Below are 17,242 nucleotides of genomic sequence, written 5' to 3'. Positions count from 1 at the left end.
ACAGTGATTCTCCTACCTCTGCCTCCTGAATGCTGGGATCAAAAGTATGTACCACTACACCTGGCCAATAGCCACTGCAAAGGAACTTCAGATGCATGCACCACTTTGTGTATCTCTCTGGCTTTATTTGGGTACTGGGGAAGTGAACTTGGTCATTAGGCTTTGCAGGCAAGTGCTTTAACTGTTGAGCAATCTCTTCAGCCCAGTTTTTGGGGTATTTTAAATGCAGCTCGGATTATTAAAAATGAAAAAAACTTTAGGCAATTCAAGAAACATGTATAAGAAGGTACCGCTGACATCATAGTCCTTGATTAACAGTTCTCCGTTCTGCTACCATCCTGAGCTGAGCTGAAGTAGCTTATGTGAAGGTGTGGCTTCTGTGAGCTGCATTTCTGCTTATACTACCACTCTGTCCTGGTCTGAATCACAAGCCATTCAGCCTGTGTTAAGTTTGCTAAATACAAGTAGAAATCTGGGTAGCAGCTGAACTAGGAAGTTTAGCAAAAAAAAAAAAAAAAAAAAAAAAGGCCAACCAGGGCCAAGAACTTTAAAGCTACTGACCCCACTTACTATTGCATACCACAAAGCAGGCCCAATTTACCCAGCACCTGGGGGAGGTAGAAGCAGGAGGATTAGATTAACATCATCCTTGGCTACATTATCAAGTTTGAGGCTAGTCTGGGCTACATGAGACCTAGTTTCAAACAACAACAAAAAAACAAAACAAAACAAAAAATCCCAGGAAAATCATCAAGGGATGGGGTGTAGCTCTGGGGTAGTGCTTACCTAACATGCATGAAGCTTTGGATTGAATTATAACAATTGCTGAAAATAAAACAAAACAACCATAATACAAAACAAAACAAAACAAAACAAAACAGGAAAACAAAAACTGTTGGAAAAATTGGGATGAGAGGATCAGTCTTCTTTTAGAACAAAAAAGTCAAGGAAACTAAAGCAAGAATTAAGGTACGTGGGGGGGGGGTGGAGGGAGGGTATTACCATAGGATATTTTTTATGATCATGGAAAATGTTAATAAAAATTGAGAAAAAAAAAAAAAAAGAATTAAGGTACGTGTGCAGATTTACCTGCGTGCTTGTTGCGCCTGTGGCTGATTCTCGGTGTAGATGAGCCATTTCCCCGTGGTAGAAAAAGGGCAGCACCCTTGACAGTTAAAAAGCTCTCGCTGATGCTATAAGGAAAAAATACAAAGAAAATCAGTTACTTAAGGAAGAAAACTAAAAAGAATGAGGGAGACTCAGTTTAGGATTACTCTTCTTTTCCCTATCCTGAAGTTACAACTTTACAGGAGGAAGTAACAACAAAATCAAGAGAGACTGGTTATGTATATAGTCCTGTCTACTGTTCCCTCTGTCCTTCCCTCCTTTCCTTCCTTCATGTATATGTATCTCAGGAAGGCCTTGAACTCACTATGTAGTTGAGGATGACCTTGAAATTCTGATCCTCTTGCCTAATCTTACTGAGTGTTGTTAGATTCAGGCATGCACAATTATGTGGGGTTTATGTGGTGCTGGGGAGGGAAAGGCTTTGTGCATGCCAGGTTAGCATTCTACCAGCTGAGCCACATCCCTAGCCCCTCTAGACAATTTTTCTAAATTAAAGCTTCCAATTGTATGTATATTACATGATAATACTTAAGAGTAAAGGCTCTGAACAATAAACAAAAGAGCCAGGCATGGTGGCACATGCCTTTAATCCCAGCATTTAAGAGGCAGAGGTGGGAGGATCACCATGAGTTCAAGGTCACCCTGAGATTCCAGGTCAGCTTGGACTGGAGTGAAATTCTACCTCAAAAAAAAAAAAAAAAAAAAAGGTGTAAAGGCTTTGGAACCAGATTGCCTGGTTTGAATGCTGGCTCTACTTCCTATTTGTTTGGGGCCTACATTTCCTTATCTGTAAAACAGGGATAATAAAATGAGGTGGTGTTGTGAGAAGTCAGTGAAAATACAACTTTCCAAAATGGTGGTTGGTTCACAGTAATAAGCCCTGAATTAAATATTAGTTACTATTAGTAGATCTGTGTTTATATGGTACCTTGATCAGATATAAAATGCACTCCCCAAGAATAAGCTTTTATTCTTTTATTTAAAAATTTTGTGGTGCTGGGCCCTGGGATCAAACCCAAGACCTTACATATGCCAAACATTTGCTCTATCACTGACTTTAACTCTCAGCTCAGAAATATATCAATACTTAGTTACTAATAAGTAGGTCCAAAGCTTGCAAAAAAAAAAAAAAAATCCCACTTGTTTCTAATACATATATACTGTATATAAGTGTTATCTCAAAACTTCATTTTCACCAAAAAGTAGTTATAAGAACCTGGGAAGAATTGGGGGTAGTTATGAAGAGAGGATGGTTGAGGAGTATAGATAGGTATAGGGTGCATTTGTACACAAAGAATAAGTTCTAATGTTCTATAGTCCATAAGTATGCTAGAAGATTTTGGAGGTTTCTAACATTAAGGAATGATAAATGTGCGCTGGGGAAATGGCTTAGTGGTTAAAGTATTTGCCTGCAAAGCCAAAGGATCTTGGTTCGATTCCCCAGGATCCATGTAAGCCAGATGAATAAGAAGGCACATGAATCTGGAGTTCATTTACAGTGTCTGGAGGCCCTGGACCCCATTCTCTCTATCTGCCTTGTCCTCTCTCTCAAGTAAATAAATAAATAAATAAATAAAATATTAAAAAAAGAAATGCTAAATATAATATGATATGGGTATGACAGTCACTGGATCTGATCAATAAACACTGTATACAGATATTGAAATGCTACATTTTATTCCATAAATATGTACAAATATTATTTGTGAATTATAAACTTTTTAAAATTAAAATTTTGTTCTAACTTGCATCTCTACATACACTGAAGAAGAATAGCACACAGGAAATGTGTTTTACTTCCAGGAGTTAATCTCCAATGTTAACATTATGAATGTTAACAATGAATGCATGTTGTGGCTGATAATATAGCTACAGAGTTATTGTTTAGGATAGATGTTATTTAAAAATAAGACAAATAGATATTCACAGAAAACATATTTAAAGCATTTCATTATCAATGGGATTAACCAGCCTTTCTTTCTTACAGAATTTTCATTATTACAGAACCTGAAAAGAGTAGGAGAACAGAACTTTTAAGTCATCAATGGCAAGTTTAGAAATACATAATGGAGGGATCTAAGGTAGTATCTACTGCTACTCAGGGTTGACAAGTGTTTTATAAACGAAATTCAACATTTCCACTTGAAAATCTAATGGATATCTTAATTTATTTTTGTCTGAGGTTGGGTTTTACTCTAGCCCAGGCTGACCTAGAATTCACTATGTACTCTCAGAGTGGCCTTGAACTCATGGTGATCCTCCTACCTCTGCCTCCCAAGTGCTGGGTGCACCACCACACCTGGCTTAAATTCTTGAGCTAGGAACAGAACATAGGTAGCGTACTTGTCTAGCATGTGCAAGGTCCTGGGTTTAGTCCCTCAGCATTGAAAAAACAGACAAACAAAACAAACAATCAAAACCAATAAACAACTCTCTAAAGTCTTTGTGGCACTGAGCTTCCTCAGGTTGGGCAAGAACTTCTCTAAACTCTTAAGCTCCTTCTCTCAACTGACCCCTAGTCTCATCTACCTAGTTGTGCTGTGGAGCAATTAAATAATAGTTGTCTTTGATTTCTCTTTTCTCTTCTATATTATATGTCTGATCACTTGTCAGTCCTATGGGTGTTACTTTTAAATATATTTTGGTTTTTGGAGGTAGGGTCTCACTCTAGCCGAGGCTGACCTGGAATTCATTATGTAGTCTCAGGGTGGCCTCAAACTCACAGCGATCTTCTTACCTCTGGCTCCCAAGTGCTGGGATTAAAGGCGTGCTCTAGGGCTGGAGAGATGGCTTAGCGGTTAAGCGCTTGCCTGTGAAGCCTACGGACTCCGGTTTGAGGCTCGATTCCCCAGGTCCCACGTTAGCCAGATGCACAAGGGGGCGCACGTATCTGGAGTTCGTTTGCAGAGGCTGGAAGCCCTGGCTCGCCCATTCTCTCTTTCTCCCTCTATCTGTTTTTCTCTCTGTGTCTGTCGCTCTCAAATAAATAAATAATTTTTTTTAAATGCGTGCTTTAAATATATCTTGACCCTGCACACTGATTTCCATCATCACTATGATTACACTATCATATCTCACTTGCATCATTGTTCAAACGGTACTTTTAAAAACATTATTTATTTATTTATTTGACGGAGAAAGGAGGGGAGAGAGAGAGAGAGACAGAGAGAGAGAGAGAGAGAGAGGGAGGGGAATGGGTATGCCAGGGCTTCTAGCTACTATAAACTCCAGACGCTTGTGCCCCTTTGTGCATCTGGCTAATGTGGGTCCTGGGGAATTGCACCTGTGTCCTTTGGCTTTGCAGGCAAATGCCTTAACTAAGCCATCCCTCCAGCCCCAAAAGGTATTTTTTTTAAAGGATTGCTACTGAAAAATTCACCTTTGTTCCAATGCAATCAAGTTTCACTCTCTCTTTATTTTTTATTATTTTAATTTTAGAGAGAGAGAGGCAGAGAGAGAATTGGAGTGCCAGGGCCTCAGCCACTGTAATTGAACGCCAGATGCTTGTGCCACCTAACGGGCATGTGCAACCTTGCTCTTGCCTCACCTTTGTGTGTCTGGTTAATGTGGGATCTAGAGAGTAGAACATGGGTACTTATGCTTCACAGGCAAGCTCCTTAACCACTAAGCCATCTCTCCAGCCTTACTCTATTTTTTTGAGTCAGGGTCTCATGTAGCTGGCTTGCAATTTGGTGTGTGGTCAAGAATGACCTTGAATTCCTGATTTCCTACCTTTTACCTACTAAGTGCTGGGATTATAGAAGCTATGCCATGCCCTGCCCCAAAGTCTTTCTTTTCTCAAATTGCATGTTTTTTTAAAAAAATATTTTATTTTTATTTCTTTATGAAAGAGAGAGAAGGAAAGAGAAAGAGAGAATGGACATGCCAGGGGTCTCTAGCCACTGCAAATGAACTCCAGACGCATGTGCCACCTTGTGCATCTGGCTTACCTGGGTTCTGGGGAACTAAACTGGGTCCTTATGCTTCACAGGCAAGAGCCTTAACTGGTGAGCCATCTCTCCAGTGCCCCCAAGCCTTTTGTTAAATTTCAAATATAGGGGCTAGAGAGATGGTTCAGCAGTTAAGGCACTTGCTTGCAGAGCCTAATAACCTGGGTTGGGTTCCCCAGTACCCACGAAAAGCTAGATGCACAATGTGGTACATGCATCTGGAGTTCATTTACAGTGGCCAGAGGCCCTGGTGTGCCTATTTCTCTCTCAATCTCTATGCTCACAAATAAGTAATATATAAATCTTAAAAATTCCAGATCTGGGTGTGGTGTCACATGCCTATAATCCTGGCACTCGGAAGGCAGAGAAAGGAGCTGTGAGTTTGAGGCTAGCCTGGTGCTAGGCTAGAGTAAGACCCTATCTTGAAAAAACAAAACAAAACAAAAAAAATTCAAACATACACAAAAGTCAGAAGGATAATATAATGAAGCCTCCATATTTTTGTCACATTCCAGTTTTAGTTCATGGCCTTTTTAAAAAAATTATTTTTATTTATTTATTTGAAAGTGACAGAGAGAGAAAGAGGCAGATAGAGACAGAGAGAGAATGGGCACGCCAGGGCCTCCAGCCACTGCAAAAGAACTCCAGACACGTGCGCCCCCTTGTGCATCTGGCTAACGTGGGTCCTGGGGAATTGAACCTTGAACCAGGGTCCTTAGGCTTCACAGGCAAGTGCTTAACCACTAAGCCATCTCTCCAGCCCCTCCCCCCCTTTTTTGAGACAGCCAGTATCTCATCTATATCAGGCTTGCCTTGAATTCCCAATCCTCCTGTTTTACCTCCACCTTCTAAATGCTGAGATTACAGGCATTTTGTTTCTTTACATCCATATCTTCTTCACTTTGTCCCTAAAGTGAAACAAATCTGAGATATTATAACTGCTAAAGGCCTTTTGATAGGTCTTATTGCAACCTCTTCTGCCCCTCTATTAACTGCTCACTAAACAGCAACCTGAGTGCTTTAATATATGTACCGACCACAGTCACTGAAATGCTTTCCTTCAGACTTATTAATGAAAAGAAGCCAGTCTGCAGCTTGGTCTTTGGACCTATATAACACCCTGTTGCAAATCAGTACTCTGGTTTTCTGCTGTCCATCCAGAAGGCTACTCACTCTATCCTTTCAGTTTCTTCAGTATTTTGGGACTTCTCAAGGTCTCTCTGCTTTTTCATTCTCTACTTGGAAGATTTTCTCCCGGACTTTTCAGTATTTAAGCCTCAGCTCTAATGTGACCGTCCTGTTTTCCTTTATCCCAACCATATTCTATCCTGTTGTTTCATTTCTTTCAAGACTTTAATCATAAACAAAATTATGTTTATTCATTTGTATCCTTGATTGCAGTTATCACCAGTAACAGAGTATAAGCTTTATGTGTATAAGGACCTTAGCAGGAACATAGAAAGTGCTCAGAAGATATGTGATAATGGATGAATTCATCCTAATTTTGCTCGCACAATCTCTGTACTACAGCATGGATTATAATTTAGGATGTCTCAAATGTAAAGACAAAACAAAACAACAACAAACAAAACAAGGTGCAAAACTCAAATGTATGTGGCAGACCAGTGGGCTGTAAAATATAAATGTTTATAATGAATTGCCAAATTCAAACTATTTCTATAACGCTGTCAGTTTTGACAATTTTATCCTTTAGTAAAGTGGTATGATGTTGATAACATTTTTGAGGTTTTAATCTGCCAGATAAATAGTAACACATCTCAAACCAAACCAAACCAAACGAAACCAAAAATCCCCTAAGAATCGACAGATGTCACTTTAAAATTTTGTATGCTGGCTGGGAGGGACTGCCTTAGTTTTGTTTTGTTTTCATCTTTAAATAAAGCACTGCTCTCTTGTGGTCTGTTGCACAAGCTCAGTCTCTTGTTTCATCTTGTTTCACTCTTGTTGGTTAGTTTCTCTCACATTAGGAGAACAACCCAAAACAAAATGTCTGAGTGACAGGATGAGTGGGGTACACCACAGACAGGAAATGAAATGAAATCCAACTTCTGCCAACACAGCAACTGTCTGCTTTACTAAATGAAAAAAAAAAAAAAAGGAAAAAGAAAATAGATTAAATATCCTACCTGCTTCATAGGCAAAAGTTACAGCTTTGGGCACTTTGGTTTCCAGTAAACAAAGTGGTTATCTATATGTACAAAACTAATGTATTTATTAAGACCTTAAAATAGCAGAGCATACTTCCTTCTGTGAGACAGAAGGAGTTTCTTTTACAAACAATAGCTCAAGAATTAGCTTCCTGGTTTTAAGAATTCTGTAATACTGTTCTTACTTTTGTTGCTTGTGTTTTAAAGTACATCTAAGTGCATTCTTTGCTTTAAAGCATAGCTGTGCTCTTCAAAATATATGTAGTGCTTTCACAAGATAGTGTGTGGGACAGTGGCCAAGGGCTTTTGGTCAATTCAAAGCTGGACTCTAAAAATTAATGATTAGGCTGGGCATGGAGGTACAAGCTTTAACCCCAGCACTGGGGAGGCAGAGGTAGGAGGATTGCTGTGAGTTCGAGGCCACCCTGAGACTACATAGTGAATTCAGCCTGGGCAATGGTAAGACCCTACCTCAACAAAACAAAACAAAACAAAACAAAACAAAAAAAGATTAGAAGACTAGGAGGGGCTAGGATGTAACTGAGTTGGCAGGGGTGCTTACCTAGCATGAGGCCCTGTGTTCAATCCCCAACCCTGAATAAACATGCCTTTAATCCTGGCACTTAGAGGTGGACGCAAAAGGATCAGAAGTTTAAGGTCATCCTTGGCTACACAGTTTGAGGCCAGCCTGAGTTACATGCTAAATGAAACAGGGAAGAAAGAAATGGCAGGATCAACTAGGACTCACACTCACATATGGTTTAAGGGAGCATTTACACATATATCAATAAACTTTTCTGAAGTAACAAAATGCACAGCAGACCCAGCTGGGCCACAAGACTGCTACTAGGTATGATGTATCCCAGAGGGGGGTGTTAATATATCTGATGACACAATCAATTCTGTCTTCCATCTATGAGTACAAAAGTGATATACTGTTGATCAAATGGGGATCAGGAATAAATGTGTCTGATTATAAAAATCTATCATTCCTTTAAAAAAAAAGAAGGAAAGAAAGGTAAAGCTCTCTATTTGCTACCAAAGATAGAATGAATGCAGAGTATAGTGGTATGGAAATGAGAAAACAAGATTTGTGATCCTTAGTGTTTAAGTGGATCAAATTGGATCTAAAAATTAAATGCTTTGCTTGTATCTCAATAAAATTACAAGTATAGTTAATTTCATGGACTTCAGAATAAGGTAAAAGTTTAGTAAATCTTGCAAGAATAGGAAGATATATGGGCTGGGTGTGGTGGCACATGCCTTTAATTCCAGCACTTGGGGGGCAGAGGTAGAAAGATTTCTGTGAGTTTGAGGCCACCCTGAGACTACATAGTGAATTTCAGGTCAGTCTGGGCAACAGAGAGACCCTACCTCACAAAACAAAACAAAACAAAACAAAACAAAACAAAACAAAACAAAACAAAACAAAACAAACAAACAAAAAAGAATAGGAAGATATGCTTATATAAATACTAGTCTTTTTTTTTTTTTTTTCTTCTTCGAGGTAGGGTTTCGCTGTAGTTCAGGCTGACCTGGAATTCACTATGTAGTCTCAGGGTGGCCTCGAGCACATGGTGATCCTCCTACCTTGGCCTCCCAAGTGCTGGGATTAAAGGCATACTAGTCTTTCTGAAGATTGAATAGATAAGGGGTTGTTTTCTGATTGAAAATCTATTCCAGGGGCTGGAGATATAGCTTAATGGAAGAGTGCATGTCTTGAATGCACAAGGATACAGGTTCAACCCTCACCACTGCAAAAAAAAAAAAAAAAAAAAAAAGTCTTTGCTGGAGAGATGGCTTAGCAGATAAGGTGCTTGCCTGCAAAGCCAAAGGACCCAGGTTCAATTCCCCAGGACTCACGTAAGCCAGATGCTCAAGGTGACACATGCATCTGGAGTTCGTTTGCAGTGGTTGGAGTACTTGGTGCACCCATTCTCTCTCCCTCTCTCTGTCTCAAATAAATAAATAAATAAATAAATATTTAAAAAAATCTGTTGTTTGCAAGGACAGTCAAGAGATGGCATAGTGGTTAAGGTACTTGCCTAGGAAGCCTAAGGACCAATGTTCGATTCCCCAGTACTTACATAAGCCAGATGTACAAGGTGGCTCATGCATCTGGAGTTTGTTTGCAGTGGCTAGAGGCCCTGGTATAATAAAAAATAAAATATTAAAAAAAAGATTTTGAGGCTGAAGAGATGGCTTAGCAGTGAAGGTGCTTGCCTGTGAAGCCTAAAGACCCATGTTTTTTTTAAATTTTATCTTTATTTATTTATTTATTTGGGGGGGCAGACAGAGAGCAAATGAGCACACCACAGCCTCCAGACACTGCAAAGGAATTCCAGATGCATGTGTCACCTTGTGCATCTGGCTTACGTGTGTCCTGGGGAATTGAACCTAAGACCTTTGGCTTTGCAGGTAAATGCCTTAACCACTAAGCCATCTCTCCAGGTCCAGGACCCATGTTTGATTTTTCTAGATCCCACGTAAGCCAGACACATAAAGGTGAGGCAAGCAGGAAGTCACACATGCCCATTAGGTTGTACAAGCATCTGGAGTTCAACTGCAGTGGCTGAGATCCTGGCATGCCAATATTCTCTCTCTCATGCATGCTCTCTCTCTAAAAAAAAGACCAGAAACACAGGACTTCCCAATAGATTCCATGGAGCCATCATATGTGACTGCAGATGCCTATGTTAAATACAAGACCTAAAAGGCCTAAAAGAATTCCTTATGTTAAGAAAAAGATAAACCAGGTGTGGTGGCGCACACCTTTAATCCCAGCACTCGGGAGGCAGAGGTAGGAGGATCGCCACGAGTTCAAGGCCACCCTGAGACTACAGAGTTAATTCCAGGTCAGCCTGGACCAGAGTGAGACCCTACCTCGAAAAACCAAAAAAAAAAAAAAAGAGAATATTTCTCTCTTGACCTAAAAAAGGGGGGGGGGGGTGATAAGTCACTGGCAAGAAAATTGCATTCAGAGGATCACCCCTCTATTGATAGTAGAATGATAGTGATGTGATGACTTCCAGATTTTTGATCAGAACATAATTGAATAATGTCTATCTCTTGCTATAACATAATTTACTCAGCAAAGGGGACATCATCCTTGTTTATACACATGAAATGAGTTAATGGAATGACCTAGACTATACGTCCTCTGAATGCCATGTACTACTAAGTTGTTGTACTTTACTCCATTTGCTCTATGGAAGTGTGACATTTGTTAACTGGAAGTTTCTTCTGAGGCAAAATATATATAGGAAAAGGTCACCTAAGGGAAGAAAATACCCGGCTATTTTGAGGTTAGAATAATCTTTAAGGAATGTGGCCAGGGTGATGACCCATGACCAGCAGGAAGGTTAAGGAAGCAAAACAAAAATAAAGCAACTTACACACCTAGCCAAATTGTTTAATGTTAGTCGGACAGAAATTCTACAGTATTGTGTGTATGTGCAACACACAAATTAAGAAATTGGTAATTTACTATGAGAAAGTGAGTTCTAAAAGGCAGATATAAATTTTTTAAAACTTGTATGTTTGTGTGTGTGGGGGGCTAGGGCACATGTGTCTAGTGTGTGTGAGGAGGTCAGAGACCAAAATATGGGTCAGTCAGTCCTTGCCTTCCACCTTGTTTCAGTCAGGATCTCTCTTTGATTACTACTTTGTTTGCAAACTTCTGGGAAATTCTCCTGCTTCCACTTCACTTCTTACTGGAAGGTGCACTGGCATTACAGAAGCCTGCCACAGTTTCTGACTTTTATGTGGAATCTGGGAATAGGGATGTAGTATTTCAACGTTATTAAAAACTTATTAAATTAAAATGAGGGAAGTATATTTTCATGTTTATAATGTCATGCTCTTATTTTGCTTGGTGTTTCTGTCTGAACCCAAAATTTATAGGTAAATTAACTCTAACATTGGCTCAAACAATATTACTGCATACATAACATTAAGTTGTCTGACAGCTACATTAAACTCAAATATGCATAATCTAACTGTCTTGTTTTTGTCTTAAAAATATTCATGTGGCCAAGCATGATGGCACTTGCCTTTATTTTTAAATTTTTTTGTTCATTTTTATTTATTTGAGAGTAACAGAGAAAGAGGGAGGGAGGGAGGGAGGGAGGGAGGGAGGGAGGGAGGGAGAGAGAGAGAGAGAGAGAGAGGGAGGGAGGGAGGGAGAGAGAGGGAGAGAGAATGGGTGCGCCAGGGCTTCCAGCCACTGCAAACAAACTCCATACGCATGCGCCCCCTTGTGCATCTGCTAACGTGGGTCCTGGAGAATCAAGCCTCGAATCGGGGTCCTTAGGCTTCACAGGCAAGTGCTTAACCACTGAGCCATCTCTCCAGCCCGGCACTTGCCTTTAATCCCAGCACTCGGGAAGCAGAGGTAGGAGGATTGCTGTGAGTTTGAGGCCACTCTGAGACTACATCGTGAATTCTAGGTCAGCATGGGCTAGAGTGAGACCCTATCTCAAAACAAACAAACAAACAAACAAACAAACAGACATTCACGTAATCAGGAATGGTAGTTCACAGCTATAATCCCAGCTTTTGGGAGACTGAGGTGATGATCCCCATGAGTCTGAGGCCAACCTAGGCTACAGAGAAAGTTTAGGTTAGCCAGGAATAAAGTGAGGAACCGTTTCACATACATTTCACACATCTAACACTTACTCTCTTACAAGCTTTTCCTGCTTAGTTGTTTAAATTTCAGATTCAAGGTACAGCTTCTGTCAATTGTATTAAATGGAAAGAAGTTCATGCACCCACTTAGTGTGACCATATCATAACAGAAGGGCATTTCATAACTAGAAAATTCCAATTTTAAGTATCAGGCCAGAGGCTAAGGAATCACAGAGCTATTAATATATGGACAACTACTGAAAAAAGGCTATATTATAAAAAAGCAGGATGGAAAAAGATTTCATGTCTTTTCTTTCTACTCACACAGAAGTCCAATCCTTTCTAACTAGGATCCACATATGAGAGAGAACATGTGATGTTTGGTTTTCCGGGCCTGGGTTACCTCACTTTCCAGATCCATCCATTTTACTGCAAATTTCATAACTTCATTTTTCTTTACTGCTGAGTAGAACTCAAAATAATACAAAACAAAAACTCCATAGGTTCTTAAAGGAAACCTCTAGAAATGACATGAATCTTATGACTATATGATCTACAGGTCTATAATGTTGAAAGGTGCAGGGGAGTGTAAGAGTCAAGTATAGATGTAGGCGCTGTTGAGACAAGAACAGGGAGGAAAACTGAAGGATGGTTCAGTAGCAAAGGCCAGTAAGCTAGAAAGGAGATATAAAGGGAGCAGAAAGGGAGGGAAGCGGGGGGACTTAATAGGATGGTATTGTATTTATGTAAGTAGAAGAACAGATTAATGGGATGAAAAGGCCTAAGTGAGGTCAGGGGAAGAGACTGAGTAAAAGAAAGGTGGAAGGAGGGCTAATAAAAATCTAAGAGGATACAAATAAGTCATATGGAAACTTATTTTTTTGGACAACTGAACAAACAGGAGCCATAGACTGTTACTAGAAAATTTTCCGTGCCAAGGATGGGATACCTTCCAGTGAGTTGTTGGCCAGGGAGGTTCCTGATGCCACCAAAACATTACAGGCCATTGCCGAGGCTCTTGGTTTCCCACCAGGAATAGATGATAAGACCCGATTGCTGAAGATTCCACATACTTGGGCTGCAAGATCACAGAGAAACCCTGCTGGAGCTGAGCTGAAAACCTCCTCCATGTAGATCAGCTGACAGAAAGCTAGAAAAAGCTATGTTGCATGCTGTTCAATGGGAAAGAGAGAAATCACCAGTGGAGATACTCAACAGTAGACTCTGCAAGCCTTATATTTGGCCAGCCAGGCTAAATGAGCCAATGGGTGCAATAGTGGCACATATGTTATGGGGGAAACCAACCTCCCTCTAATTTGACTGAAGGCCCACTCCATGGGAGGGAATACATCCCTAATACTGAAAGCCTACGACAGTGGTAGTCATGAGCCCTAGGGGTGTAATGTCTGCTGCTGTCTGGCTACATGTACATACTATGTTCACCAAACTGCCCAGTAAGCACTTCTCTTAATGTTCATGCCCAAATAGTAATGCTACTCTCACTTTTGGTTAGAGAACCTTCTCTTTTCAGATGGCAGTGACCTTGGGATGACTCAGAAGGAACCATGGTACTGAGAAGAAGTGACAGAGGAGTGCTCAGCACTGAAACATCTCAATCACACCTTCCAAGGCTCAGGGTCCATTGCGGATGAGGGGGCAAGGTGGCTGACAGAATGTAAGGGCTAAAGGAAGGGTAGGACTCCTTACAATGTGCTCCTCCAGACACAAAATGGCCTGGATATCCATGACCTCAAAGTACCTGACACTACCTACACAAGTCCATCGTAATAGGAGGAAAAGATCAAGACATCAAAATGAAAGAGAGACTGATTGAGAGGGGGAGGGGATATGATGGAGAATGGAGTTTCAAAGGGGAAAGTGGGAGGATAGAAGGAATTATCATGGGATATTGTTTACAATCATGGAAGTTGTTAATTAAAAAAATATTTCATGTCTTGATGTTGCAAAAATTTGGAAGCATACATATTTCTAGGCAATGAGAAAAATGTGTTCTTGTAGTTAGACATTCCTATCACAAATAATTCATTATTCAATTGACAATATGGGAATGGCAAACCTTACCTGAAGCCCTTCCCCTGGGGCTTTAACTCCCAGACACATGCCTATGAATACAAGCCAGTGAGTGGCAAGATTATTTCTGTCCTTATCACACTCAAGGAGAGGCTAGACATTAGTAGAGAATTCCTGGCAGAAAAGAGAACAGCCTGGGCCTCCAGTTCTTACTTATTAACTATAGCCACTAGGCCATCTTAGTTCTAGCTAATCTTCCATCCAGATTTGCATAATGTCAAGCACAACTCTCCTCAGTGGCAGCTGTTTTTTATCCTTTGTGGCTTTGTACGGTGAAGCAAGAGTATTCTTTGTTCAAAACTATGAGACAAATTCCAATCAAGGCTGACCTGCCTAGTTTTGTACCTACAGATCATAAATGGAGGGTAAGAACAAAATAAATAAATATTTTTAAAACCTGTACTTGAACAATTGATCAAAAAAAACCCCAAAAGAACAAAAGCAGGATTTTATTGCAACATCTCATGTACTGTTCTTTTTTTTTTTGAGGTAGGGTCTCGCTCTAGCCCAGGTTGACCTGGAATTCACTGTGTAGTCTCAGGGTGGCCTTGAATTCACAGTGATCATCCTATTTTGGCATCCCAAGTGCTGGGATTAAAGCCATGCCACCACACCTGGCCTCTACTCTTCTATTCCTCAGAGTATTCTGAAACAGAGTTCAGGTTGAGTGGAAAAGACAGAAATCTATTTCCATAGGAAAAATACTTACATGTTGTCTATTAAAGTTGCTTCTTTTCTAAAATTTTTAATTTTTATTTATTTATTTGAGAGAGAGAAAGAGAGAATGGGTGCCCCAGGGCCTCCAGCCACTGCAAATGAACTCCAGATGCATGTGCCCCCCTGTGCATCTGGCTAACGTGGGTTCTAGGAAATCAAGCCTTGAACCGGGGTCCTTAGGCTTCATAAGCAAGAGCTCAACTGCTAAGCCATCTCTCCAGTCCTAAAGTTGCTTCTTTTTTAAAATTTAGTTTCTTAGATATTAAACATTATTTTAACCAATATTGAAAGCTAGTTATGAAAAATAAGATGTCAGAAAGACCATGGAGCCTCCAATGGAAAAAGGAAGGGGGAACAAAAATGGGAAAGCCTACACAGGGTAAAGAAGTAGATTATTGCTCAGGCCCTACTTTTTCAGTCTTCTGGGAGATCAAGAACATTTCTTTCTAAATGTCATCTGGCCATATACCCATTTCATCTATTTGCAAGAATTTAAAGCATTTATTTTTTGGTTTGAAATTTTAAAGTGCCAACAACGAACAAGTAAGGCTGGAGGGAGTTTACAGAGGGTACAGAGCAGGGCTTCACATGGCAGGGGATGGATCTAATTCATATAAATCTCCTGTGAAACTAACATGGGTCCAAAGTAATTCTGACTCCAGCATATTCTAAAGAAGAGCATGTATTCTCAGGTTCCTCCAAGTTGCTAACCGCTCTTTCACTTACACAACAAACACTAAATCCAGATCTGCCCACACCACCACTGCTGCCTGTGGTCTCTCTCTGCAGCTGTCCTAGCAAGGATTGCAAACCTTATCTCCAGCAGCCATCCAAAAATAACCCTCCCGGGCAACACAACTACCACCAAACACACCAGTGCCTTGAAAGGAGTTGGTGTCAACATAAAGCTGGCCTCAGACTTTTGATGACTGATAGTGGTAAGAGAGCTTTGTTTCCGAGGCAGGCTTCTAAGGAGAGGAGAATGGAGGCCATTTCCCTTACAGGCTAATTCTAGATTCAAAGACTTTTCTTTTGAATGGAGAAAAAGTTTAAAATCTCTCTGGATCCAAAAGTAAACGACCCGAACATTCTTTCCCAGATTCAAAATGCTGCATCTCTTCATTACTAAGAGATAGGACCAATATTAGTTGGCACTAAATTTAAAAAAAATACAACAAAACAAAACAAAAAGGAAAGTAACTCAGAAAAACTGTTTAGTCTTTGAGAAACCATCTCGTTAGTATGATTTAACAAATGCCTTTCCAGATACTTAAAACACACCTGCAGAAGGAATGCATGTAAGGCTTTCAAGTAGTTGGCCAAAAAGACACATCACTTTCAGCCAGTCCATTTCTTTTTCACCCTTGGCAAAGCAGGTTAAGGTTAACTTCTTGTTCCCTTATCTTGCTCAACCTCCCTTCACTCGGATTCCTACAATCTTAAAGAGAACAGTACCTAACAGCTTTGCCCCAACATGTCTCATCATTCTGAGCTTCAAAAACGGCCACCTGCATATATACATATACACATACATATACATGTATGTATTTGACAGAGAGAAAGAGAGGGAGAGAATGGGCACACCAGGGCCTCCAGCCACTGCAATGAACTCCAGATGCATGCACCCACTTATGCATCTGGCTTATGTGGGCTCTGGGAAATCAAACCGAGATCCTTTGGCTTTGCAGACAAACACCTTAAATACTACGCCATCTCTCCAGCCCAACTTTTATTTTTTTAAACAAATCTCTAATTACCAAGGTCCCTCTGGAAGGCATGGGGTCTTGATGGCATTGGTTTCAGAATCAAATTCCTTTCTCACTACAACCAACCCCCTTTTTGAAACTCCTATGTGCATTTATTTTCTCTTCATACTAAGGAAGACTCCTAGCCCCCTAACTGCTCGTTTTTTCCAGGTTATGAGCCTCTTTTTGGTTTTTCTTTTCTAACCAACCTTATATCCTGTTTTTTCTGCAATTTATTCTCTTTGCTCCTGACTTACCCTATAGCTTGAAATTATAGGATTTGATGAGTTATTTATCTGTCTGAGCAAGTGAGCACCTTGAGAGAAACTGTTCTCTCTAATGTCTAGCACAATGCCTTGTGAATATTCAATAAATATGTATTGTACAAGTGAAAGAAGGGAAGCCTAACTCTGAAGAAATTATAAAGCCAGGCCACTTCATATCACAGGACACTCATGGATCCAATGACAACGATATCAGAGATGACAGCAAGAATACTGAGTTAACTCATGGGGCACTTAGCACCACTTTACAATTCTCCTCCCACTCCTTATTCCAAACCCAATTTCTCCCAATTACTTTTCTTCACCTGCAAACTTACTTGCTCTAATGATAGAGAACAATATGTTCAGCAGTTCAAAAGTTAACCCTTTCACCTGCCCTTGACCCCACTCCCTTATCTAGTTATTTTTTTTTTCTATTGACAACTTCTCCCCAGCCTGAAACATGCTCAAGTCTGGTCTCTCATATTCTTAAAACCCAGAGGGGTTGGAGAGATGGCTTGGTGGATAATAGCACTTGCTGGGAGAGTCTG

The 17,242-nt window shown here is 40.3% G+C and overlaps 1 protein-coding gene across 1 annotated transcript in view; it reads right to left on the bottom strand.

Moving 5' to 3' along the window:
- Ssh2 (slingshot protein phosphatase 2) overlaps window positions 1–17,242 on the bottom strand; it is a 345,428-nt gene that overhangs the window by 83,948 nt on the left and 244,238 nt on the right. Inside the window, exon 3 of the mRNA XM_004667880.3 lies at window positions 1,090–1,193. Within this exon, the coding sequence (XP_004667937.1) occupies window positions 1,090–1,193 (104 nt within the window). The remainder of the gene's footprint in view (window positions 1–1,089; window positions 1,194–17,242) is intronic.

Source organism: Jaculus jaculus, chromosome 9 (assembly GCF_020740685.1).
Source record: "Jaculus jaculus isolate mJacJac1 chromosome 9, mJacJac1.mat.Y.cur, whole genome shotgun sequence".
NCBI classification, from domain to species: domain Eukaryota; kingdom Metazoa; phylum Chordata; class Mammalia; order Rodentia; family Dipodidae; genus Jaculus; species Jaculus jaculus.
This window is presented reverse-complemented; position numbering and strand designations above follow the sequence as displayed.